Raw genomic sequence first — 27,711 nt, 5'->3', positions numbered from 1 at the left:
GTGACATTTTGGGGGAATTTCCTTTAAAATGATTTTTCTTTTAAAGAATTTATTAAATGTCCTTAAAAAAAAAGTGTAAAAAAAAAAAAAAAGTCTATTTCACAGATCCCAGTAGGCTTTTAAGAATTTTGAACCAAAAGCACTGGACATGTAGTAGAAAAGTGCCATTTTAATGATCTTTAAAAAAAGTGTCTTTTTGTTATGTTTAAAACTAAGTTTGATTGTTTGGTGTCCTTGTGTAGGACATGCTGTCAAGATAAGACAAGTATATTTAGAGCAGCGGCATCCTCGCTCATTAGCGTGATAGCAGATAAGAAACTGTGTGTATTGACCCCGCTGTGTTCCTGTTATCAGCTGTGTTTCACTCTTGCACGTTTGGGGGGGGGGGGGGAATTCGCAACGCTTTTGCACGGAAATCAAATCTCTGTTGCACGTTGGTCTGAAATCTGGTCGGAATACTATCGGCGTGAAACACTTTTTGTGTGTGATTGCGAAGTGTTATTCTGCACCAAAAGTCTTTTGTCGTTATGTCTCGCTCGTCCACATTTTAAACACACACACACACAAAACACTCAAGAAAAGTTCCTCATACTTCACATTGCAACTTTAAACTCTTAAACGCATTCAGGACATCATCTGAATTACTTTTCACATTCCCAACATTTCACACTTTTTTAATATTTTAAATATTAGATATTTAATATTCAAACTTTGTTAAAGTGTTTACAAATCATTGTATTCTGTTTTTTTTTTTGGTTTCGTTTTGCACATCCCAACTTCATCGGAATTGGGTTTTGTACATTTCGACAACATTTCGGTTCAGCATCAGCATTCACACACAATTTCTACAGAAATTGCATTCTCGAGTTTATCATTTGTTTTCCCAATCGGCAAATACAACAAACTCTGGAGGTGGTCGTCCTGGCGACAGCCTGAGTGAGTCACAATTCGTCGCTGCACCAAGACATCTCAGGCACGGCTTGTTTTCGCGCGTAATTACACGCGGGACAAGTGTCAACTTCCTCCCAGTGATTGCTTTCGCCATGATGTAAACAGATTATTATGCTCCATCAGAAATTTTGGGTATTAATAAAAGGGTTTCTTCATCTTTTTTTTTTTTTTTTTTTCCTCGACTAAGCCTCAGTTATACATGCCTTTTTGCTCTTCTTTGACCAATTTTGTTCGAACAATAATTTAGTAGTATTTTGTACAAAAATAATGACCCATTAGTAGAATACTGACATATTTATGCGTGATTTATTAAAAGTGTATTTTTTTGGGGGGGAATGGATACTTCCGAGACATTAATTATATAACAAAAGCTTTGTAATGACAAAAATTATAGCATTATACTAACTCTAGCCCTTTGAGAAGGTTTTTGCAGCAGTTTGTATATTTTTAGCTGTAATTAAATACATTTATAATTGAACTTCAAAATCAAGAGTTAAATTAAAATACATTAAAAAGACTAACGCTTTCATTTCGATGAGTTAAGACACAAAAAAAAAAAAAAAAACAACGTAAAAACCCATTTAATTGCAATTTTCTTCATCTCCACTCCAGGTGACATGAACTTTATCATTTTTCATACGAACACTGCTACGCGTCCTTCTTACCTCTTAAAGGGCCAAGCACACTGCACAGTATCTGCCAATTTATTTTCAAATATTTTACATGGTAGAAATTTTACTTTGTATTAAACTGTTTTCTACTCACTTTTACTTTGTTATTAAAAAAAAAAGACATTAGCCTGATGGAAAATGAACTGTTTAAATTTTGTTGTCTAAGCTCACATATATGTATGTCTTGTCCACCAATATGTATTTTAATTAGTCGTACTTATTGAGTTTAATATTTGCATGGAAAATGCGATTATTTACAATATCTCCAACTATTATTGTTTTTCCGCCACTAGTTTTTGTTCCTGCTTGAGAACACATAAAATGCACGGCTAATTTGCATACAAGTGGGCTTGGCAAACAGAAGCAAGTGGACCGAGGCTATTACTGCCTACTGCAATCAATTTGTCACGCAAGCACACGCGGCTGTGGAAGAGAAGGAAACAGTTACTAAATCCAAGACAAACAGTGGATGTGCTCATTGAAAAAAGATTTACCCTCATACAGAATCTGATACGTGCGGGTCTGTCTGTGGTTGCTGTGGGAAATGGGGGAAGCCGTAGGGGCAGCACCCCCCCCCACCCCCCCCCACCCCACACGCATCAGTGACTCATTATGTTCCACGAAGGGAGTCCAGCACATGGACATTACATAATCCCCAAATCCCGGTCATCACTGGTCTCCGTTCCAGGTCGCCCACCCCCCCACTCCCTTCTTGCACAAGCAAAAAATAAAAAATACATCTGGGAGCGACGAGGCAGATTCCAGAAAGTTGGATGGACAATGATATCCAGTGGGGCCTTTCGTACACAGTGTAGCGTATGAAGTGCTGCCTCTAAGAGTGAAAAGACTTATTCCCTCGACGCGCACTCAATTTTCATTCCGCGCACTCGATGCTCTGCCCCTTGTCGTCATGGTAACGAAAGCCATCGGTCCAGCTGTATATGGGGCTTTCCAGTTGCTCACTTGCATGAGACCCCCCTAAACAGTCTGCTTTCAGCAAGACAAGAAAAAGGGTGTAAAGTGACTATATATTTTTTTTCATCCTTGGTGTATTTTGATGAAAGCGGACATGTTACTACGACGTAGGAACGGTTTTAAATTGTGAAAAAGCTGCACAAGATGTCTCCGTTGAGCAAGGCAGTGGCCAGAGTATTTTAGCAGTAGTAGAGTAGTGAAGATTTTTGACTTCCTGTTTGCTAATTTATCAGAGAATATGTCTCTCGTTCGGACCACAGGATGTTCACTTGCCCTCTGAGGAAGCTGTAAAGATGTATGGACCAGCCTGAGAAGGAAACGGAAACTTCCTGACCATATAGTTCCAGGTTCCAAAACAAAACAGATGAAGCCTTCACAAAGTTGCTGTACAAAGACCAGAACCACCCGAACTTGGCCGGACTCAAAAATGTTCCACGTCAGAAAATCAAGGGAGGCCCCCCTCGCTTGTTAACTTGCGCAGGCCGAGTCTCAAAGCTTGTTTTGAGTGGCTGGAAATTGTGTGACCACATTATTGTCTCAGCGGACTTCCAGTGGTGGCGCTGTAGCTCATTTAAAAATGACTCCACATTTTTTACTTGCCGATGATTAATGTCGCTTTTACACTTGCAGTGAAGAATGTTAAAATGTTAATGAAAACATGGCCCGTGCAGTTTATAAAGGGTTTATGATGGCTTGGGACAAATGAAAACACTTGACATTATTTCCTATAGGAATATTTTTCTTGAAATGAGAAGAACTTGGAAGTCAAGCAGTGTGTTTGACAGTAACACACAACAGCCTGTTTTTAGTTTGACACGCTTCTGAATTGAGGGCTCCACTGGTGATTTAGTCGGCGTGAAAGCCCAAGCAGATGTGAGGAAAAGAGCGGGACCAGATGAAAACCTCCGCTGGGGGTTCTGAGGTCTCCGCCAGCGGCGCCATGCTCGCATTTGCTCCCTGTGAAGTGGTTCCCGCATGCGGTTGGTGCGAGGAGGAAGGCGCAGCCAAACAAACCCCGGCCGAGCTTCATCGTGACAAGTCAGAAGGGGGCGGGGTCGCTGTCAGGCCGCAGGGAAGCTGAACAAACAGCAGCGATAAGTAGCAGTGACGAAAAACACGGGTGTAATTATGATACCGGGCCACGAGACAATGATGTTGTGGTGAGATCAAGACAAAACAGTGTAGCACATTTAGAAAAGCTAAACGGGGGGCCTCAGGGATATAAACAAGCCCCAGAGCCGCTTATCTTCCCCTAAAAAAAGATGTTTCTTCTCTATTTAGAAAGCTGCTTGTTTGCACTGAAGACCCCCACAATGCTTTTGAGAGTCACCAACAGACAGAAGTGGCAAAAGTACTCACATTTCAGTAGAAGCACAGATACGCCTCAGATTCGTAAGGAAAACAGGGCGATACGGTGAGCTGCTATCTTTAAATGGAATATTTGCACAAGTCTCTGATGAAAACAGACCCCAACCCAACCGCTGGATTACAACACAAATGGCTTCTTGTTTCTCGTGTATTTCCCACAAACACAGCAGTGGCTGACTGTCTTCAGGGTAAACCGGATGAGCAATATGCAGGATTAGCACATCGGTTCCCGCTGTTCCCGATTTAGACTTTCTTGAAGCAACAGGCGCTGTTGCGCAAGCTAAATCCTAAAGAAACAATTGTCGAGCGCCAAACTTAACACCGCTCCGCTTCAATCACATTTTTCTTTTGTTTTGCTTTGTCGTCTGCCATGAATGATATTGTCAAAGCTATTTGCACACGATTGCAAAAATAATTAATGTTAAAATTTATTGGAAATTGTACTTACAAATGTTAAGCTTTAAAAGGCACCACTAATATTATTGGGCTAGCCTGGAGACCTCTACTAGCATCGATGCTAGCGTTACCATTTCGATATGAGCCATGTTGAATGAGATGCAAATAACTGTACGTAAACAGTTCTAAACACCTCTTTTGTTATGCTAGCACTCGTGTCAATGCAAACATTGTTCGGTTTCGTTAGGTGTATTAGCACAGTGCTTAAACGGTTTAAATTTATTGAGGAATGTCTTTAGCAAAAGCTACCACTGTAATATTGTTCCACCGGCCAGGACACTGTGTTTTGTAAGCGCTAGCGTCAATGCTAACATTATCATTAGGTGTATTAGCATGGTGCTTAGTCTCCAATTATTTTGGGTCTGTCTTTTAAAAAAAAAAAAAAAAAAAAAAAAAAAAAAGGTCCATGCTTTTTCCAGACTGAACAGCTATCAGTTTACATTTTTACAGTGTGGTTTCATGTCAATTTACTTCACACGTTTGGGAAGCGAATACAAAAACCTGATTGTTCTTTTAATTTCTTTATTTTAAACATAGCTTTCTGCATTTTCCAAAATGTACTCAGACGCCACGAAAATATGTTAGCATGTTTTTACTTTCTATGTGAATTTAATTAAAAAGTGAGTCAGTTCCTATTATTGTAAAAGGGGAAAAATAAAAAATAAAAAAAAAAAAAAAAAAGGTACCATGTATGAACACTAATTTCCTGAACATGTCAAAAAAGGGTTTTGTAGGAATGAGACGACGGGCAGCAGAGCGTGTGGAGGGTTGGACCAGTCAGTGCTGGAGGTTAAATATATCTGACAGCACCGCAGGCTGGAAACAATAAGAGAACTTTAATAAATCCAATTTTGGGGTGAAAAGCATGCGAAGTCGAGGCCAGGTTTGAGATTTGCAGGAATTTGCCGACACATTTCCAAATGGATTTGCACATCATCTCCCATTTTCCGTCATGTTTTACTATTTCAAAATGGTTGGCAGCTGTTAGAAGCATGAGATGATGCATATTTGAAAACAAAACAAATTTTGTGTCCCTTGAGAACAGCAGCAGTCAGGCCATGGAGGAGGCACACTCAAATGTAGCAAATGGAGCGTGTTTGTGTGTTTACACGCCATTAGCTTCTTAGCATTCCAGTGACGGCATTTTGTTTCTGAGCTACTGGAAATTATTGTGACAATAGGCGTCAACAATTCAAAATGTGCTTTCATGGTCATTTTCATGCTAGTAGTTTGCATTCTACTAACAACTACATATTATTTACTTTAATTTAGCACCTGCTTGGTAAAATTACTTTAATTTGAAATACATTCGTATTGCTTATATTTTACTGAGCAGCCACACCCTTTCCTGTTTTTTCCTTTTTTTTTTGCCATCACTGTTACCCTTCTGTTGTGGTATCACAAATAAACATAAGACAAAGAAAAACACTAGTAAGAGTTATTGTAATCCTTCCGATGCTCACAGATATGAAGTCTCGTAAGATTTGCCAACCCCATGCGTCTTGATGATATTTTGTTCGATTGCAAGGCATATTAATTGTGCGAAAAGGTCAATTAAAAATGTATATTTCCCCAAGCCCAGAAAATCTAAAATTTAGAAATTCTCCTTGAGCGATTATATTACTATAAATATATATTTTTTAATTTAAGCAAAAATAATAACACATCAGTGACATTTGCCACAGTCTCCACTTTGCTGCAGAGGTCTTGCTGCCCTCAGTCTCCTCATTTTCGTTAGCGTCTGGTTTCAGTTTACTGCTGTACTATTTTGACAGAGAAAAACTGAAAGCCGCAAACAGTGTTTGTTTACAAGCGTTTAAAAGAGATTTTCCACACAAAGAGCATTTTTTTTCTCCAAAGTCAAACATTCTATTAAAATGGCTGCAGAAGTGATGAGGTAATGGTAGGTGTGGTGGATGATGCAAGCAGAGTGGAAACTAGGGGAACGGGGCGACCGTTTGTGATGTAATGACAGCTTTTCGTAGACAAAAATGACCGTGATTAAAAATCTGTCAGTGTTGGGTTTGTCATTTTTTATTTAATAAGCTGTTTCATAAATTATCGTCTGTAAAAGATTTTTTTCAGTAGTTACAAAGAGGATAGTACATTTAGCGACTGGGATGAAAGGGGAGGAAAACAAAAAACAAAAACAAAACAGTTTGACAGGGGGAGGTCTCCCCCCCCCCCCCCTCCTCCTTGATGGGTCAATGAGGGTATCCAACATCCAATCGCTATCAGTTCCTCCCGACAGGAAGCTCTTCCAGGGTGCCAGTGAAACGCTTCCCATCGTCATTGTTTTCAGTAGTCAGTAAAATCTTAAAAAAAACAAAAGGACAGCACTACAGCGCTACGACAAAAGTGGCATCTTCTTGGCTCCATTTTCCCTTCTAGTCCCATTTCAAGGAGAAGCTACAGGGCAGCGGGAGAGGTTCCTTTGTGGTTTATCGTCTTGGCCCCCGCCCCCCGCCACCCCCCCTTCCTGTGCGGTCCAATCACACTAGTGTTCCCACTCCGATCATGTGCCTGTGACTAGGATACCTGCTGCTGGATGTACTGCAGGAACTCACAGTAGGAGGAGCCCGACTCTGGGCGATCCTCCACCAGGTGCTGGAAGAAGGTCGCATTGGCCGAGGTGTCGTCCCTTAAGAAGGAGAAAGAAAGTCAGCATTTAATGCCTGGCCATTAAGAGAACTGGATCAGGTTCTAACTTCAATATATTCCAAAATGTCACACTTCCCGGCGTACTATTTTTCTCATTTCAAAACCACCCCAAAAATTCCCCATTCATTCCCAACGAGACATTCAACAAAATGTCCACATCGTTCCCCTTCCACATTCAAAATATTCAGCTCATTCAGAAGTCCTTGAAAACACATTTCCAAAATTCCCACATTACTCAAATTCTATTTGAGTTTTTTTTTTTTCCCTCACCAAAATTGCCTTTCCCACATTAATATGTATTCTTTTCTACTCTATTATTATTACTCGGGATGGTCATCAACAACAGGTTGTTTTTGTTGCCCGGTGTGGTTGGTCAAACGGCCATCCTGCTGCATACTAATCCGTTAGGGCCACTCTTCTCGTTGGATGAAGCGACCTTTGGAGGGAGAGATCTCGTGGTGGCGACGTAGTTTCCCAATCGAAAGGTAAGCGACGATGAGGGGGGTGGGGGCGTTTAGGTTTGGGGGGGGAGAAAGAGGGTCCCCCCAATCTATCCATGTGACCCGGTACCAAATGACCCGCAGACCGGTATGACGGGTATTTGGGGACCACTGCTCTAAATGTAATGTAATATAATGTTCACATCCATTCCAATCCAGATCAGATTCAGATGGCACATTTGACAGCAAAATGGAAATTTAATGTTCCGACACAGATCAGTGTCAAATCTCATATAATGTGATTTGTTATTGGTTGCTGTTGTTAATGTAGTCTTATTACAGTACCTTTGTATTCAGAGGAAATGATGCAACTTGCCAAAGAGACCAAGTTTAACAAGTAGACTTTAAATCTGCATGGCATATGTTTATCAGTCCAAGTGTTGGACAACAACAGTGCTGAGCAAGACAACAATGGTGCTCAGGAAAGAGAGGGGGGCGGCCCAAACAATGCACTCCCTGAGGAAGAAGACGCCCACGTCACGGAGAAGAACTTCCTCTCAAGAAATTGCTGCGACGGTGACAAAAAGCTGACGACAACGTGTCAGGTCCCCTTTGCGTTAAGTAGGGAATTCTGTATAAAGGAAAGTTATGTTACGTAGTGCTAACGCAAAAGTACTCCTAGCCCGATTGGTTTGGTGTCTGGACAGGCCGAAGAAGCAATGTTCTGTAGCCGTGAGGTTTTAATGGTTTTAAACAAATAGAGACTAAATTGGCTTGGTTCCTATCTTGGCTCCCTCCTTCCTGTGTGGAGTTTGCATGTTCTCCGTGTGCCTGCGTGGACTTTCTCTGGGTACTCCGGCTTCCTCCCACATTCTCAAAACATGCATGTTAGGCTCAATGCAGACTAAATCACAGCTTGTCACAATCAAGGTCCAGCAGCCAGATCCGGTTAGCTGCTTCACTTTATGTGGCTCACTAAAACACAAAGTGTGATTACTTCATGTTTCTTGCTAAATGCATTGGTTCTTATCATTTTCCAAATAAAATGTGTACCAACATTTTCCCCTAGAAAATACTATAAAAATCTATAACTACAATGTGGTGTAAATGCTATCTGTGCCCTGTCCAGGGTGTAACTGTCGCTCACCCAAAGTAGGGTGGGACCCTAATGAGGACAAGTGCTAAAGAAAATGAATGGATGGTATTTCCCCCCCCCAGACAATGTGTTTCTGCAGAACAGTGACAAAAAAAGAAAAGGAAAAAAGGTAGAAAATGCCTGCATTTGCAGGCAGCATAAAAGGGGCTAGTGTGACACAGTGTTTTAGCGCTTACTTGATGACGTGCAAGATGCAGCTGAAGGCTCTGTTGTCCTGCAGCCAGTCGAGGAACGCTCGCACCCTCTCCGACAGCAACGTCTCCAGCTCAGGAATGCAACTCTGCCAGAAACAGCATCACCACAAACGGCAATAAAAAAAAATCAACAACAACAAAAACACGCTTTTCACGGCTACAAATGGGATTCAGCCACACAATGCGGCGCACAGAAAAAAAGGCAGTTTGGAATGTTTGGCACGTAGGTGGTTCTGGGAGGCGTCAACCCGCCTTGTGAAAAAGGGAGGTAAACACGCTGACTGCTGCTGTCAGTCCAGTCGGGCGGAATATTCTAGAGGCGAAAAAAGCAGCAACAGCAGATCTGATTTGCTGCACATGCTTTCCCCCCCACAAACACTGAGCACCTTCCAGTGAAACTCATGTACACCGAACCCACGGCTACTCGTTTAATGTAATGTGTAAAAAGGTCTCCTAACTGACCATGTTGGTGGGGATTGAAGCATAGTTGGGGTAGTCCAGAACATCTCGGATGAACATCTCATTGCAGCATTTGCCAACCCACAGGTAAAACACCTGCACAAATGAGAGCAAAAGAACACATCACCAGGGGTAGGAGTACTACTAAGTGGACTTTAGTAGATGTCCACATAAATGTTGGTGCCGATTGATCGCAGTTTTGTGACATTAAGCTTTTTTTTTATACAGTGAGCTATAGAGAGGAAAATGGTTCATGTCCATAAAATCCAAAATATTGGGGCAATCATTCTAATATTTTCAGAGGTTGATGTGGACATTAAGTAGAGTTGTCCATATAAATATTGTTGAGGATTGATTACAGTTTTGTGACATTAAAAATCATTTACTGCCATTGACGGCTTTTGACGTCAAATATCCATGTTAACGGGGAGGGCTGGCAATGAATGAGTTAAGCCACGTTAAGCTTGCTTGCTTTCTATAGTGAGCGTATAGGAGTCTCCAAAAGGGCTCCAGGGCGACTCCTTGGAGACCCAGCTTGTCTCCAGGAGACTCCATGAGACGTTTACGCAACCAGCGGCGACTCGAGTCAACAACAACTAGTCTCCAGGGCAGATAGGGGGTTCAAGGTATTACTAAAATATTATTGTTAATCTAATTTTTCCTCTGCCCACTTTTTGAGAGCTATAAAAAGTGTCAGTCCGCATGTATTACTCCTCTCTGTGTCACTGTTGATGCATCATTGGACGAAATTGACGTCAACCATTACAGCAGCACCACTGATTGTCTAGTATACGCACATGGAAATAAATTTGTAGTTTTTTTTTTGTTTTTTTTTTTTTAAATTAAAATTTTAATAGACAAAATTCATATTTGTCCAAAATACATCCGAAAACCAACTCATAATAGCTTTTGTTTGATTTAATGAACAAGTACAATTGTGTAACAGAAAGCAGGCCTATTAAGATAATTATATGGCAAACGTTTTGGTGCTGTCATCTTTTTAAAGACCACATGCATATTGGTTAAGCAACATTTTAGAATTCTGCAGTTGTTTGAAAGTAAATCAAAAATAATAAACACGCTACAAAGATAGTATTGTAATATCACTGATTACTTTCAAGACAGTAACTTGTAATACACCATATACAGAATCTCAGGTTACACTGCTGATGACAAAATAAAAGCTAGGCTAATCCAGCTTCAGCAGAAAGCAGGGGGATGTAACTAAAAGCAGAACAACATCTTAAATGAACAACCACAGAAGTCTTTGAACAACTCACAGTTGAATTGTAAGTTTAACTTTAAAATGGAGACATACGCTGCCGCAGTCCATGAGGAAAGCTCCATCTCGGCTCAACCTCTCTGCAGACAAGTGTAGTAGTGGAGGCTGTGGGACCAGCCTGTCGTTGAGGTGGAGCGCCCCCTGCAGGTCAACCACATCAATTGCAATCAACTTAATGAAAAAAAAATATATATTTTTTTTGGTTAGCTTACTCACCTGGTCAGACACGTTGTCCAAGCGGTACAGGTCGGGGTGAACCATCCGCATCAGCTGCTGCAGCGGCTGCGTCTTGAACTCGCACATGGCGAAGACGCGCTCGTCCAGGCGTGTGCTCATTCCTGTACGAAACGCTCTCTGAGAAGCAAATTGCATATAGAGCGGCGTGAATCAAAACGCCGAGAGACAACATTAAAAAAAAAAGCTGTGATACAGTAGGGCTGTGGTAGGTGAGCCGCGATATAGGAAAGGAACACTGCACAACCTACACATATTCACTTCCAGAACAATTTGTCTGAATTTCCATGTTTTTAAAATTATGTCAAGAACATTACAGCGGGACAGTTATCACAGTATGTTATGTAATAGGATAAAAATAATTCCGTATACTGTTCAATTGCACAACATACTCATAGTCTATAATCATAATTGCTCTTAAATTATGGCTCCAATATTTGTTATTTTTATGTATTTATTGCATCAACCTTGTAATGGCGGACACAGTTACAGCCTGAATCAAAGTATATGAGCCAAACAATTCTAAGTTAATGATTATTTGCTAAAAACAGTGTTTATCAGTTTGAAGATTAAATATCGTCTTTGTAGTGTATTCAATTAAATATAGGTTGAACATGATTTGCAAATCATTGTATTCTGTTTTTATTTATGTTTAACACAACGTCCTAACTTCATTGGAATTGGGGTTGTACCATCGTCAAAAATATCTGTACCTTTAGTTTAATTAGCCCGTTAAAACGGACCCCGATATAACGAATATCGGATAAAATGGACCACCTGGACTTAACAATGTGTCCAAAAATAGTTTCCAATTGTGACTTAAAATGCCGTTGACCAAGTCTGTTAGTTCCAGAATTGGCTGCTGTTGTTTACTGGCGCTGTGGTGCAATGCAGGCAAAGAATGGGACTGATGTACTTCCGGTTCACAGATATACGTGGTGGCCATGTTGAATGTGGCGCATTGACGTGGCGGCCATGTGATGAGGGTTATATCTATCTAGCTATCTATTACTGCACATAGAGCAGAGAGAGAGCGACATGCGTTAAGTCGGAGGAGTAAAAACACAACTCTCTGGAATATGGAACATGCTATTTTTGGTCTAGTAACTTTTTGTTTTGTCAAGCGGTTCGCCTTTGGCAACAGATTTGGAACTAGGAAGCACACTAATTCCTCACGTCGCATGAAAGGGACCCTCCTACAATAAGGACTGTACGTCAACAATGTCACCATGACCAAGCACACCGGTATGCTAAGTTTGGATAAAATGGGAAACTTTCAAACATTTAAGCTTTCTTTATATTTACAATAACTTTGTATTGTACTGGCCGTTTTAGGCCATGAAAAAAAAAAAACTACAAAACAATTTTGTACTGTACAGTAATATGGGTGCATAAGGCCTCAAAAAAAAAAAAAAGTGCTTTAATGTAACAATAAGCTATAACGGATTACTCTCCGCCCCCATTAGTCTGTTCTATTGAGGTTCCACTCTATAGTGTTTCTTTCATTTAATTCATTTATAAAATTTGTCCTGGCCATTGTATGAAGCTTCTTGGTGTCCTGGGCCATCTGGATTTCTAAAAATATCCCGAACAATCAGTGTTATGGGCAGAATGAGTTAGCAATCAGTGACTTCCCTAACAAAATACAGATTTTGGATGTTCTGTAACATTTGACAGCTCTGACACTGTAATACCATTTGCATAAAAGGCAGCCACACCTGTTTAAGCAGAGAGAGTATGTAAAGTGGTAAAAGGCGCATGGCGGCTGGCACTACGAGGCCGGAGTGCTGCAGGTTGGAGACGTTGCTCTTGTAGGCGCTCACAAAGTCCACTGCTGCGTTCATCAGAGCGTCCCGGGCATCCGACAGGCTGGACGATACGGAGCGGTCGATCGCTTTTACAAAAAACACAAAATGAAGTATTAACACAAAAACATAAGCTCACAAAAGGTGTGCAGAAGCTGAAAGGCAAATACCGGCAACTCACCCATGTTGGCCAGCAGGCATGTAATGGCCTGGACATCAGCGCCGGCGTACACGTCGCTCAGCTGGTTGACCACAGGCAGGCAAAGAGTGTGGACCCGGATACGCCGCTTCCCTGCAGTAATAAACAGACAGGCACCATTGGAAGCTAAAATGCAGTCATTTGACAACCATAAACATCATCTACCCATTTTCCTTAGCGCTTAACCTCTTTAGGGTTGCGGGTGAACTGGAGCCCAACCCAGGTGACTTTGGGCGAGAAATATGTTTATTTGTCCACAATAAAAGCTGGTAAATGCCTAAAATGAATTTAAGTGTGCAGATCAGCACAGCTTTTGAATAGAAGATAAAGATTAGGGAGTGAAACTCGGCCTGTCATGTCGATTATTGGGGAGAGAAATACCGCCAACTTGTGGAAAGGTAGACAAGTTTAGCCATCTCACTTGGAATAGAGAACATGTATTATTGTATGAACGGAGTATGTGTTGGGGTAGGAAGGAGAAAGTTTGTGTCGCGATCGTGAGAATAGAGGACACAGATCATGGAAAGAATCATGCGGCAAGTCAGCATCACTCACGGCGTGTTTCATAGTTGTATATCTGTAAACTATTATTTTGCCATCAAAACCCTCTTCTCAGCCTTGTTTTTGTTGTTTTCTAGTTTGAGGTGTCACAAAAGCAAACATTAGCACCAAAGTGTCATTTCCTTGTACAAATAGCTTGTTTTCCCAGCTTTTTGGTCAGAATCCGGTGTTTTGGGTGAAAACAACCCACTCTACTGCTGATTACTGATTGGAGAGAGAGCTGTTTTTTTTTCCGGGAAAAGTGTACTCTTTATTTTTGTAGGTTTGGTGCTCATATTGTCACAGAAAGAGATTCTGTGCGTCTTGAAAGATCAGTCAAAAGTGCTAAAACAGCTTGCAATATGGGGAACTCTCCTTTGAAAACAGCTGGCAGCAAATGAGTCAAAGATGATCTTACCTTTACTTGAAGTGTAGAGCAGAGCTGCTTGGAAGCAGGCCAGAGAAGAGTCGACCAGCGAGTCGTCGATCGACATCTGGACAGCGAAAGCAGAGTCCGGGTTGACGTTTGCGAGGGACAGCAGGTCGGTGGAGCGCACAAAGAAGTTGCCGTGGAATGTGTGGATGGATAAACCTGAGGGCAAAAATGGTGGTCAGCAATCTTAACCGGCACAGCAGACAAATCTTTTTAAGAGGGTTACCTTTCGTGCATCGTATTCTCATGACTGCCTCGAAGCCCATCTTTCTGCTGAGGTAGCGTTCAAGATCCTTCTGGAACTTCTCCAACTGGGCTGGGTTGTGGATGTGATGAAAGGAGGGGTAGTAGAAGATGCTGCCTGCAGAGTACTTGGATACACATGCTGGACAGTAAAAGGGAGAGACAACAACAGTGAACATGGTTCCTCGTCACGTAGGAAGCCACTGCGGAAAGTTGAGACCCTTACCCAGTGAGGCGAGGTCAGCGTACTGGGAGCTGAGCAGAAAAAGATCAACACCGATCTGTTGTCCTGAGCAATCCAGTGCAAATTTCTTGTAGAAGTCTGTGGCAGGCCCAAGATGTTGCACTGCCTGCAAACATGTTAGAGGGGGAAAAGACTCTTTACAAACCAGTAGAAAGTAGAACAGCAGCATATCCATTCTTAGAGGAGCCGTGGCACGTCTGTACAGTAACGTGAAAAATGTCATGAACATGGGATAGACTCGAGTATGGTCCGTACCTCGATTCTTGGACCATGGTTCAGTACATTTTCGGTACATGTTTTGTGTCTCAAGAGAACAATTTCTTGATTATTTGTATACATGTGAAAATACAGTAGTATAAACTGTGTACAACAAATGAAAACATAACAAAAATGTAAATAAAAAAAACACTTGGTTGCACCCTACTCTGCAGGCAGGACCAATATACTATTCTTCGTGTATACTGGCTCCCTCTTTAAATTGCCCGTAAGTTGGAATGTGAGTGTGAATGGTTGTTTGTATCTATGTGCCCTGTGATGACTGGCGACCAGTTCAGGGTGTTCTCCGCCAGCTCACCCGCAGCCCTAATGACCGCATACGATATATCAAATTTTGGTTTTAAAAAGAACCTTATTCTTTGACCAGGAAACTTCTCTCACTTTCTTGCTTTACCTTGGCACTGGCGCGCTGGCTGGGGTCCTCCCTGGACTGCAGCAAACCCGCGCCCAGCGTGGGCAGCTGCGTCTGGAACACGCTGACGCGTCCGCCAGTGGGCGACATGAGCTTAAAGGCGGCCTGCAGGGCGGGGCCCAGTGCGCTGTGCGTCTCCCTGCTCTGGGTGAACATGGCGGGGAGGGAGGTCAGCAGGTCCTTGATCAGCTGGATGAAGGGGGAGGACAGGAGAGACATCAATATAATTCGCCCTCAAATGCTATGAAAGATTTTAACAAGGGGGACAGTGTACCTCTTTACTCTCCTTCCAGCTCACCATTAGACTATCATGAGATGGTATGAAGACATCTGCAGTTAAAAAAAAAAGAAAAAAAAAAAAGGTTTAAATACAAATACATATTGTGGAGTAATTTTCTTTAATTGTTTGAATAATTGTTTAATTGCTCACATGAAGTGAAATTCGACAAATAATTTGCAAGCTGCCTATTTCTGAAACTGTGCCTTCAGGTGAGCCATTCTGAAACTTGGTGAACTGTGATGTCACGATTGGGCTAATTTAAATAATACCGCCCCCTTCACCAACTTTATCCACCCATGACTTGGAGGTAGCATGGTGAAAGATCCGTCTTTTTCAAGCCACGGTCGGAATACGCTGCCTGAAACGCTACATCCAAGCCAAATGGTAAGCAGAGCTGCAATACATTTTCTTGGATGCACAGTTTAGCGTTAACTTCTGACGAGCAGCACAAACTCAGTCAATTTGTCGACATGGGAGTTGGGGAGTATTTCGCAATGTGCTTGCTTCATGCGCCGCCACGTGCACAGATCTGCACACTAACTGACAAGGGTAATGCTGGTGCTAAATAACTGAAAATGTCTGTTTTTATGGGGACTTGCATAAGCTTCAACTTGCTTTTTCGAGACTCGGGGCTCAATTAGTAGCCACCCTGCTGCCTCCTCAAAACAGGCGAATTTCAGAGGCTTTAAATAGGAGGTGAAAAGTGACGTATATTTCTTGATCATTGTGGTGTTTTGATGAAAGCAAAAACAAACTCTGACAGTAATAAGTTTCCTTAAATTAGTTCTTATGTTATAAATAAAGAGAAATGCTGATTATGAGAACTCAAACTCCCAGTACCATCAATATCAGTCACCACCAACATCTGTGGCTGGGAAAGTCCCTCCTGAAGGTTGTAGAAGTGGACGTTGCTGTCGAACGTGAGGAATCCCACCTTGGTGCGCGAGTCTCCAGGCAACCTGAGGAACAACACACCTGTTTTTAACCCCTGCTGTCGTTTTTTTAGGCAGAACTCCCCACAACCTTTTTTTGACGACTTTGTTACTCACTTATCCAGGTTCTCCATGAGAGACTCGCAGAAGTATTTCAGGTACCCGCTTTCCACGGCATTGTGGGAAACGTCCAGCATGAATAGGTAGACCGCCGGCTGAGGGGGCCGTAGCTGTCGATGCAAGTTTAGGATTAGCATTGCAGTGAAGTTTGCATAGTAATGTAAGAACATTAGGTACACCCGCACACAATCTTTAAGGACAGCCAATACAAGCGCAGTTTAAAAAATTAAATCTCATGGCACAGAGAGCCAATTATTAGAAGTTTGGTCTTTATTAGCGAAAGAGCTCTTTATTTTATGCACATTTTTACAGTTATCTTAATAATATTTTTACTCACAAGTACATTTAAATACATTTACATTTTGTAGAATTGCTATTTATTTTAGTTTTTGGAATTTAATTCACTGAAATAAGAATTTCTCCAATATTTGAATTACATCTCCAATATTTCATAATTATATTGATGTATACTTAATTATATTTACAATTATGGAATTTAATCATGTTACATATGACAATTATATTATTTATTTATTTTTTCTGAATGAAAACACCACCACTATGTTAGTGGCATTTTCCTGAGGGGAGAAAACAGGAAAGAATTTATTTGAGGTGTGGCATTTATTTATTGTGTGTTGTACTTTGGGGCACTGGCAGTTAATTGGTGCACAATATCTATTAAAGCAGCAGCCACTTGAGGAAATAAGAAACAATTTTTTGGTGTGCGTGTGATTTAGAACTGCACTGCATCATACTGAGTTTTCTTTTATTCACTGAGAAAATAAACAAGAAAATATAGCCTAATAGTGGGATTCAACAGTCAAAATTTGTGACCCCACTATTTTCCTTATGATCAACTTCAACACCCCAAAAACCTTATCCTGCCCTTCTGACATTGGCTCACCTTCATCTGGACAGAAGTAGTCTCAAAAGTGATGCCCCCAGAGCTCACAATACAGTGGCCACAATTAATTAAACAATTCTGCTGTGACAGTATCTATCAAACGTGAACTCATTTTGGATTGGCTCTCATTACAGTAGATTGTGCGCTCAATGAAATGAGGCAGCCATCTGGTGGACTAAAGCACTCAAAGAAAGCTAGAAGTCAAAGCAAGAAAGTGTTCCTCACCATGTAATCTGAGGAGGCGATGAACTCTACGGTGGCGTTTTGGACCTCCGGTCGCTTGTGAGGTTCGCCATATGACCTCGTTACTGGGTTGTACATGAACTCATCTGGTACTGAAATGGAAAAGAGAGAGTAAAAAGATCAACATATGACTAAAAGAAGCAGCGCAAAATAAAACAAAGTTGTACCATCGTTGACCCGATAGCAGAGGTTACACTTCCACCGTCGCTGGTCCAGGAAGGTAACAAAGGGGTTGATGTAGGTGCGGCAGTAGCGACAGCGAACTATGGTGTTGGATGTGATAACTGGCAGTTGCTGCAGAGAGACATTTATTAAGACACCAACGGATATTTGGTGAAACATTAGGTAAATCATCCAGTGCCAAAGACGAGTAAACTTGTCAATTAGAATTCAAATGTTCAGTGCCAAAGATGACTTTTTACGTCTACGTTTTTTTTTTCACGGGGAGGGGTGTGTGAAAGACTGATGCTGCTCGAAAGTGATTTTCAGGCTTTGAAACAATGTTAATGAGGCACAACCGCCAGTACATGGCAGCGATGCACTGTTTTACATTTAAGATCAACCTCCAGTTCGTTCCCACCCACACATTACAATGTATGAGGAGGAAATGGCGCCGCTTGCAGGCTGGAAGTCATACAAGTTGAATCATTTTATACATGAACAGCTAATGTATATTAATAGATTTCGCAGAGTATGTATTATGGTAGTTAGCAGAAGTATGTGTGTCATAAATGTGACAAACTACAACAGAGATCTTAGACGTGTGACGAGGACGCCGTTATCCATGTAAACAGCCACTGCACAATACGAAATGTCATGACTGACGTCACAACCGGTGACTTTGCGTCACTCACAGCATGTTATATCGGTAAACATTATTATTTTGCTATCAAAAGCCGGGGGGATTTGGGTTTGGTGATGTGGCAATTTGCCACATACAGACAGTGAATGTATGAACTGCTGAGTAAAAGTGTTTCTATTGTCTTTATGGGCACTCGATTTGTTTTCTCCCCTGACTCAAGGTTCTGCTCCCGCAAGTTGAACCGTAGCTCAACGCGCAGGCTGTGGCAATTGGTTGTTATAGAAATGGAAGCCGGGCTCATCATTGGCCCACGATATATGGGGTGGGGTTTATAGCCGCTCTCGAGCATTGTGCTATAATGCTAAATTTGCGGTATTACGGCAAAAACATTCAGAGACTTGTTAGTAAGATACTGTTTTGCTGCTGACAATGGTTTGAATTCCAAATTGTACAATTTACGGCGTTTTCGACAATGAAGGTTCTGTACGTGTTTCTTTAGCAGTAGCTTATCTACTTTAGAGCTCAGACCACACCTCTAAGTCTCTGAAGGGGTGAAGCAGGAGGCCAAGTGGCAGTCTGGCCTTGCTGAGCAGAGCCTGCGTTTGAGGGATGCTGGTCAGGGTACACCGGAACGTCCTGTTACAGGAGAGAAAAGGGAAGTTGATTTGCATCCTATTTTTTTTTTCCTCTACAGACTTTAGGAAGCGGTCAAAACCTTTTACATACTGAGGGCTGCAGTTGACCTTCTTTAGCTCTGAGCTCAGGTTGGGTTCAGGGGCCTGCAGGGGTCTTGAGGGGAGCAGGTTCCTCTCCTGCAGAAGGTTGACAGGCCTGAGGGCTTCCACCTCTAGCTCTGGGACCCCGCTAAGCCCCCCTAGTGCCGCAGAAAGCTGGGACAAGCTCGGGAAGGGCTGAACACAAACCAGATAGTGAGTATGGCAATTATTCTGCTGTATAATTGATGTACAGGTTAAATAATTCATTTGACTGAAGGCGGGAGGTGAACCTGTGGGTACTGCTGGTAGCCTGACGGTCCAAGCAGGTCTCGAGAAGCCTGCGAGTCCGTGAGTGGGGTTGGTCCTCCTCCATAGGCTGGCTGCATGGTGGGGTAACCATAGCTACCGTAGGGTGATGCTTGATTGGTCATATTGGCTGAAGGTGGCATGGAATCTACATGGGAGTTTGTTGGCCATAAAATGATTAACTATCTTGATACACACCGAATATGTACAGTACATTATATCGGTTGTTTTAGCAATGCTATTATGACCATATACAACCCCAATTCCAATGAAGTTGGGACGTTGTGTTAAACAAATGAAAACAGAGTACAATTACATTTTACAATTCACATGAATAAATATACAGTGACGGTTTGAGATACGATCCGTCGCTCGACCGATTTTTTGCTTTGACTTGCGAGTGCAGACCAGATGCGAGCACTGTTTGGTGGCAGTCAACTGAAAACACAAGGAGCGGCAGTTTGGCAAATAGTAAACAAATAATAATAAATAAATAAAAAGAGGCTTCAAGCTGCTTAATGCCACTCCCAGTTGAAGTTTATTGGGTAACTAAATATAAAACAGAAAATTACACTTTGTGCATTTAAAACAACCACATAGCTTAGCCTTTCAGTCCGCTAGGCATTATTAGGATTCCCACATAGTTTCTAGGCAGGACACGCCCTGCTCCAGTAGGACTGGCTCCAGGACAGGCGCCGCTGCAGTATGATTGACTGTTGTATCCCTGTAGAACACGCCCTACTGCTTCCAGACAGGAAAAGAAGTGTGTGACGTGTGGCGGCGGTAATGTTTCCCCACCAACTTTAACCCATCATGAACTGTCTTAAGACACAACCCTAGCCCTGAACCTAACCATAACAAACTTATTTGTTTTTATTTTGTACAACTGTGATACATGTGTGGGATTGTCATCTCGTTACATCTGCGTAGCCTCCCCTTCCCGCTACGCAGGAGCCAATCCAGTTGGTGGGCACACCGGTAGGAGTAGCATTCAATTGATACAGCTGACTTCTTTTCAATTCAATTTAATTATGTAATAACTGTAACTTTTTTATGAAGTACAATATTACGGCATGCTACCGGAATTTACATCCTCATTACAATACACATATGGAACCAATTAACAGCATTTCTGTGTGGAGTTTGCATATTCGCTCCGTGCCTGCGTGGGTTTTCTCCGGGCACTCCGGTTTCCTCCCACATCCCAAAAACATGCATGGTAGGTTAATTGACTACTCTAAATTGCCCGTAGGTGTGAATGTGAGTGCAAATGGTTGTTTTTTTTTTTATATGTGCCCTGCGATTGGCTGGCAACCAGTTCAGGGTGTACCCCGCCTCCTGCCCGATGATAGCTGAGATAGGCTCCAGCACGCCCGCGACCCTAGTGAGGAGAAGCGGCTCAGAAAATGGATGTATGGATGGATTATAATTCATTCAAATTTTCAATTGTATTTTTTATAATCATTTTACAGTGTAATATTAATGATTTAATACAAAATGTTAAATACAAACTAAAAGTTCAATAGAATGAATTCTCATTTTAATTGTATTATTCATAATTGATTCATTTACAATTAACCATTTATTAAATATACATATACGTGCTTTATAAATGTATATGTGAAATTGCTTAGTTTACTAATATGTATTAGTTTACAATAAATTAAATAACCAATTAAAATTAGCTACATTATGCAAAAAATATTACAGGACTATCGATAATGTAAAATTGTCATTGAGCCGGATTAAAAGACTCAGCGCGCCATAGTTTGTCGATTCGTGCTAGTATGTGTTCCAAGTATAATGTAGTTGAGCAATGTAATGTGTACTCTCTCAAAACCAAATGGAATGGAACACTAATGAAAGTAATGCAATATAATAAAACGTGAACACCCGCATTTGTCCCACTTTTTGACTGTGGAGATGACAACGTGAACAAAAATGTCAATAAAACAACCAAGCTAGTGGTGGTCATAAACTTTTGGACACTGCCGCATGACTCACAAGGGAATAAAGAGCATGTTAGTGACCCCGTACATACCTGGATAATTACCTTCTTCCAGGGAATCATAGCTGTTGGGCACCGGTGATGCACTGCCTGTGGTGGAAGATGACGTGTCGCCGCCTGAAAAAGCATCACGGTGACATGTCACAGAATCAAGGGGGTACGGATGAAATTAAACAAGGAAATGGGGGGGGGCAGGATGTTGTTACTTCTTATCCTGTCAGGCTGTTAGTATTACTATTATACTACTATAACTCCTGGTTGCAGATGTGTGCTTTGGAATCTACAACATAAAAGGAAGAACGAATGCTTGAAAAGAACAGATGGTTCTGTCCCACACCACACCCAAGTGGGATGCAAGAGAGAGTTAATCAGACCAAGACACTACTGGAATATCTGCTCTGGTACACTTAAAACACCAAGATGGCTCAATCGCTTTATAGGAACATGAACAATGAAGGTCAGTGGAATGAAGCGTGACAGAATGACAGCTACATGAGGTACACGTACAAATATTAAAACGCTAAATCGAAAGCAGACCTGCTTCCTCATCCTCTTCCTCCTCATCGTCATCCTCATCATCCTCCGAGCTAGATGATGAGGGGGCTGCGGTCGGACCAGAGGCCGAGATCGTGCCGCTATTAGCGACATAGCCAAACTGCGTGCCTGATGGAAACGGGAGGCGGGGGAAGAAAACGAGCAGAGGTTTTCAGCAATTTCTTCTTTGTTGTAAACATTTAACTTCAGGACATTACAGTTTGGTTTAAATGTATGTGTTGGTTTAAACAATGTATCATTTACCTTGATGGTGGCCTGGTGAGGAATGTACTGACGTTGTGGGAGTTCCCGAGGGTGGTCGTTCTCCGTTCGCAGTGCCGCCGTAGGAGGCCTGATGGTCGTAGTGTTGGTGGGCTGTGCTTGCAACTGTGATGGGAAAGCAGACAAGAGAAAATCTATCCATCCTTTTCCTGAATCACTTATCCTCACGAGGGTCATGGGTGTCCTGGCGCCAATCTCAGCTAACTCTGGGCGAGAGGCGGGGTACACCCTGAGCTGGTCGCCAGCCAATCGCAGGGCACATATAGACAAACAACCATTCACATTTACATTCATACCTATGGACAATTTAGAGTCTTCAGTTAACTTTCCCTGCATGTTTTTGAAATGTGACAGGAAACCAGAAACCCTACGCAGACACGGGGAGAACATGCAAGATATATTTGATCGATAGGTGAAAGGCTTGTCTTCAGCGGACCAAACACAGTCTCGAGGGTGGGCCTTATATTTTTCATGATTTCCGAGGCATAAAAACACAACGATATAATCCTTTATCGTGATAGTTTTTGGTATAGTCTTTTTTTTTTTAAATTATGACAGGCCTATTTGTGTGGTATTTTTAAAGCAGTGTATTCTTGTGATTTAAATGGTCAGACTCCATTTATTGACCAATTTATGCAGAAATGTAAGAAATTCCAAAACGAGTTCACATACTTTTGCCTCCCACTGTATGTGCCCTGCAATTTGATGGCGACCAGTCCAGGGTATACACCTCCTCTAGCCAAAAGTCAGATGGGATAAACTCCAGTTAATCTATGAAAAGCGCTATAAAAAATTGATTGCCGAATAAGCAAAATGCAGTACAATGGGTGTGTCGCAAGGCTCCATCCTGAGACCACTGTTTTTACATACTAAAATGTAGTTATATCCATAGGTGTGAATGGATGATTTTTTTCCTCTGGATCAAAAAAGTTTGAGAACCCCTGGGAAAAAAGTGCTTTTTAAAGTGGGACAAAGTAAGACTTACAAGTCGCTTCTACGTTTACCTTTCTTCTACTAAGGTAGGCTTAACTGTTACTATTCCAAAACATGTCACATTAGAAATAAGAACCAAAAGATCCAACAAGCACATACTTGTGCTTCCTTGACCATTGACGGCTGATGCCATCTGAGTAGAAGGGGCCACATTGTACCCAGGGTGCATTGCTGCTGTTGTTGTAGAGCCTGGCTGGAGGTTGCTGTACTGGATCGTTCTAGGCGTGGTGCCCATCTGGTTGGAGACGAGCGTGCCGTACTGGCTCGTCCCTGGTGCAGATGGGTAGGAAATGATGGGGTAGAGGGGGGCCCCGGGACCACTAGGTGGTGCCGGCAACAAGGTGGGCTGTTGCTGCTGGGACTGAGCTGGGGATGCGTGGTATGCCATCTGTCCATAATAAGCTCTTGGAGTGGCATAGGGTGGATGTTGCTGCTGGAATTGGGCGTAGTGGGCGCTTGGCGGAGGTGCTGAGGAAGGAACGGCAGCAGCGTGTTGCTGGGGAGGGGGCGCTGAGCTTGGGGGTGCTACCTGACAGTGATTCTGGTAGTAGTTATTCACATGGTGGCCACTGTTTGTGACGGGGGCTTTGCTGGACATGCCCATGCAGTGTGACGGGATGGTGGGGTCGTTCCGTTGCTGAGGTGGGGCCCCATAATAACCCATGGCGGGATACGTGGTGGTATATGTCTGAACTGGACCTGAGAAGTAAAAAGGAGAATCCTTTCAGCGTCAAATCTGGTGGTGCAAATACCTGCTTAAATTATCATTACTTGTAGCAGACATATTAGAAGCATTACAAAACTAATCATAGCAGCAGTTCTATTGAGAGGAGTGTCATGTTTCCCAACCTTTATTGAGCCACGACACATTTTTTAATCTCTCGGCACACCACCAAACTAAAATGTCACAAAAGGTATATACAGTGGGTACGGAAAGTATTCAGACCCCCTTAAATTTTTCACTCTTTGTTATATTGCAGCCATTTGCTAAAAACATTTCAGTTCATTTTTTCCCCTCATTAAATGTACACACAGCACCCCATATTGACAGAAAAAAATGGAATTATTGAAATTTTTGGAGTTTTATTAAAAAAAACTGAAATATCACACAGCCATAAGTATTCCGACCTTTTGCTGTGACACTCATTTAACTCACATGCTGTCAATTTCTTCTGATCATCCTTGAGCTGGTTCTACACCTTCATTGGAGTCCAGCTGTGTTTGATTATACTGAGGGCACTTGATTAGGAAAGCCACACACCTGTCTATATAAGACCTTACAGCTCACAGTGCATGTCAGAAAAAATGAGAATCAAGGTCAAAGGAACTGCCTGAAGAGCTCAGACATGTATAGTGGATTTATGAGGTAATTAGAGCCTTAAATAAGTCATAACAACATATGACAGTTATATTTTAACCAGTGCGGCCTTGCAGGTTGGTCATGTTCTGTTTTTGCTTCACAAGTGTCCTTGTCGAGAAAAAAAAAAAAAAAAGGGGGCTGAATGCAGTCTCAGGCATGGCCGCTGGTGTGAAAGTGAGCTCAATAAACTCATGAGCTTTTAGTGAACTTGAAGGCCCTCAAATGAAAGGAGGAGATGCATTTAAACTGACCAATAAGAGCAAAAATTCAAACATCAATAACAAACATTTTTGAATTTGGGCCAGACCCTACTTTGACCCAGGCATGCATGCACACTGCATAAGGTTCATGAAAGATCATCTTTCGACCAATTGAAGTGCTGGATTTCAAATAACATTTTAATTTTCAGAAGAGCTTAGGCCAGAAATGTTGAATTTCACAGGCACGCAGACACAAAATAATACTCATATCTGCACACAAATACTTAGGAAGTATTTTGGGGAAGTAAAACTTATAAGTAACGTAAAAAACACATTTTGTCAGAATGGTCCCGTTGAACCCGCCGCGCACACAAACATCCACCTCATATAACAATCCCAACTCGCCAACATATTTTTTTGTGGCATAAAATGTGTGAAATCGTAGCCGTACGTGAAGTCATCTGCTGGAGGGATGGGCAAGAAATGTTTACAACGGGAGTCAAAGAACCAAAATATTCCAATTTTGAGTCCTGCGTATGGTCAATTAACAGCTCGTACGTCTAAAAAAATTGCATCATGGTGCCATTTTGAAGTTATACATGTTAAAACTCTCCAGCGAACATTTCAGCCCTCTCGTCTTTGTTGTTAAATGCTTTGTCTTAGATGAAAGATGTCAAATTCAACAAAAAATCCATAATTTGTACAGATGATGCATGAGGATGGTAGTCCTGCACCTGCTCCATATGTAACCCTGCCTTTACATTGCACCCATATTGGGCCAATATAGAAACATGACTGACTTGTTAACCAAAGCTAATCGAGCCAAATAAAAAGTCAAAGCATAGGCTAAAAATCTCTGTTTGGTCTTAGATGCAAACAAGAGCGATAAGAAGATCTTGGCTCAACAGCTTGGTGTACTGCTAATACTGAGATGACAGCATTGTATGTGAAACACTTTACTATACACTCCTGGTTATAACAGTATCCAATTGAGGCAAATGAATTAGAAATTGTGAAATAAAGCTGCGCAATGTGTTGCATAGTTAACAGCTGGCTCGCGAGAGGTCTCATCTACGCTAGGCGAATGTTAGCATCCTCCTTTTGAGTTCTTAGCGTCACGTTGGTGCACGTAGGAGTCTTGTATTATCGAAAACGACAACTTATTACAAATGTTACCCACTGTCGTTGTGGTTCTTATTTCCACAGCACGTTTGTGATTACAATCAGGTTGGAAGCGACAGGCACTCAACTATCCCATTAGCATTAGCATGCTAAACCTCAGGAAGCTTGCTAATCGCATCATCCGGGCCGATTTACCATTCTGTCGGGGGGCAGCAGCTCCACCGTTCGGCGCAGGGGTTTGACCGTAGCCGTTCACCGGCGCCGACATCACTCCGGCGGCCTCCCGTCCTCACAGATACGCTGCTGGGTAGTAATAATATATTTTTAAAAATAAAATAAAATAAAATAAATCACAAGAGTCTCATCTGGCGCCGAGCTGTTTGTATATGTCCCGCTGGAGGAGAGGCCGCAGATGGTAAGAGGAGACCCGGGCAGCCCCTGGTCGGAGCTGGGTCAGCGGCCGAGTTGAGTGAGGATTCCGGGGGCAGGATGTTGAAGAGCCTTCACCTTCAGCCGCCGGTCCTTTCGGTGCGTTCCATGGGAATCGGAATTTAAAGTTCCTCTTGGGGAAGAAGCCACTCGAACGCCCTCTGAATTTGCAAATCCGACTGCGAACGCAACATCAATTTCCAAGATATCAACCCTCACCTGTTAAAAGTGAGCGGAAGTTATATTGAGTAACAACGTTTTTTGTGTGTGAGGCTTTGACAAATGAGTCAACATTTATACTACTGGGACACTCTTTACTCATGTCACGGCCCCTGTCAAAAAGCAAGCGAAAAAAAATGACAATTTAACAGTTTTATTAACTTAACATTTGTCAAAACACTCACATATGTAGTACTGGTCAACATGTGTATGTGTGCTTTTCTTTCTGTCTTTCTTTTTTTAATTGAGGAGAACGTCAGTAAAAATTACAAGTGCTATATTATAATCTTACCGACGCCGTGGAAATAGACTTCATGTTCTCATATGGGAGACCTTTTAGGAAGTAAGAATCAATACAAATGTGTGCTGTAGCTTCAGATTATATGATCAAAGTTGTCTGCATTTTGACCAATGGGTCTGAACAGAAGTGAAGTCACATCATTTGAACCACGGTAGTCCGGTTTAAGGGTTGCTATACTGCCATCTACCGCTGACTAACATGCATTACAATCCCTTTCTCCCCTCACCTTTTTAATTTCTCTAAATTCCATGCCAAAATAGTCATGTACAAATTAAAAGAATAGTAAAAACACAGGCTATCAAGCAGTGTGTTGTAAAGAAATTTTATGTATGATGCTAAAGCATAGGGGTGAAATAACATAAATGATATAAGGATATAATGTCCCGCAAGATCTACTCTTTTTTTATACATGGCTACTAATATGCATGAATTTTATTCATACTTAGTTATTGTATAGTATGTTAATGTTTCATAAAGAAGTTTCATGTACAGTAATTAATTATAATGCTCATTAAATTTCAGGAAAAACGTGAACATCTGCTGGTCAATCTCAGCAGTGATTTGAAAAAGTTTAGGGTACTCTACTACTACTACTACTACTACTACTACTACTGGACCATAACACATTTTCCCACATGTGTTTGGGAGATTTTGTTATGGTCCATTGAAACCAAGGTTGAAAACCTTTTGGCCATAAGTCCCAAAAATATGTTTGGCACAAAAGCAGCACTTCTAATCTCCAAAAGAACAGCATACCTACAGTGAAACATGTTGGTGGCAGCATCATGCTATGGACTGTTTTTCTTCAGCTGGAAATTGAGGCTTCATCAAGGTGCAAGGAATTATGAACGGTTACAAATGGTAGTTAAAACCCTCCAGGCTCCTGCAAGAAAGCAAGAACAAATGTCAGGAAAAGCCTACTAGAACATCCATCCATCCATTTTCTACCGCTTATCTGAGG

The 27,711-nt window shown here is 41.8% G+C and overlaps 1 protein-coding gene and 1 long non-coding RNA gene across 7 annotated transcripts in view; one reads left to right on the top strand and one right to left on the bottom strand.

Moving 5' to 3' along the window:
• Positions 1–6,439: 6,439 nt before the first annotated feature.
• On the bottom strand, positions 6,440–26,430 carry sec24b (SEC24 homolog B, COPII coat complex component). Of its 4 annotated transcripts, none has more exons than XM_061787951.1 (24): positions 25,997–26,425; positions 23,219–23,818; positions 22,109–22,231; positions 21,848–21,973; positions 21,356–21,427; positions 19,287–19,450; positions 19,007–19,191; positions 18,814–18,916; positions 17,646–17,772; positions 17,461–17,570; positions 16,329–16,441; positions 16,120–16,238; positions 15,274–15,329; positions 14,982–15,188; positions 14,294–14,417; positions 14,051–14,209; positions 13,810–13,983; positions 12,834–12,944; positions 12,566–12,741; positions 10,830–10,967; positions 10,650–10,754; positions 9,335–9,427; positions 8,855–8,958; positions 6,440–7,062 (listed from the first exon to the last, which is right to left on the bottom strand). In XM_061787951.1, the coding sequence occupies exons 1-24, from the start codon at positions 26,067–26,069 to the stop codon at positions 6,951–6,953; spliced, it is 3,474 nt and encodes a 1,157-aa protein (XP_061643935.1). In that variant the 5' UTR covers positions 26,070–26,425; the 3' UTR covers positions 6,440–6,950. The 4 variants fall into 4 exon arrangements, 3 of the variants coding, with proteins under 3 accessions (XP_061643935.1, XP_061643934.1, XP_061643936.1); XM_061787950.1 differs by having other exon boundaries at positions 21,344–21,427; positions 25,997–26,424; XM_061787952.1 differs by lacking the exon at positions 25,997–26,425 and adding an exon at positions 24,276–24,395 and having other exon boundaries at positions 21,344–21,427.
• Positions 15,394–27,711, top strand: part of LOC133484831 (uncharacterized) — a 33,947-nt gene continuing 21,629 nt past the window's right edge. The window contains exons 1-2 of one of the 3 annotated variants that reach the window (XR_009790506.1): positions 15,394–15,663; positions 18,975–19,209. This is a non-coding gene — a long non-coding RNA (uncharacterized LOC133484831). Of the gene's footprint in view, positions 15,664–18,974; positions 19,210–24,430; positions 24,486–27,711 lie in introns of those variants that run through there. The other 2 variants (XR_009790508.1, XR_009790507.1) reach the window with 2 other exon arrangements.

Source organism: Phyllopteryx taeniolatus, chromosome 10 (genome assembly GCF_024500385.1).
Source record: "Phyllopteryx taeniolatus isolate TA_2022b chromosome 10, UOR_Ptae_1.2, whole genome shotgun sequence".
Taxonomy (NCBI): domain Eukaryota; kingdom Metazoa; phylum Chordata; class Actinopteri; order Syngnathiformes; family Syngnathidae; genus Phyllopteryx; species Phyllopteryx taeniolatus.
Note: the sequence above shows the minus strand (reverse complement) of the source record. Positions and strands in the feature narration are given on the sequence as shown.

Coding starts and splice junctions, on each gene's coding strand:
- sec24b (XM_061787950.1), bottom strand. CDS start 26,069: ATGTCGGCGCCGGTGAACGGCTACGGTCAAACCCCTGCGCCGAACGGT. Junction 23,819..25,996: donor TGCTGCCCCCCGACAGAATG/GTAAATCGGCCC, acceptor TTTACTTCTCAG/GTCCAGTTCAGACATATACC. Junction 16,442..17,460: donor TCGCCTCCTCAGATTACATG/GTGAGGAACACT, acceptor TTGCATCGACAG/CTACGGCCCCCTCAGCCGGC.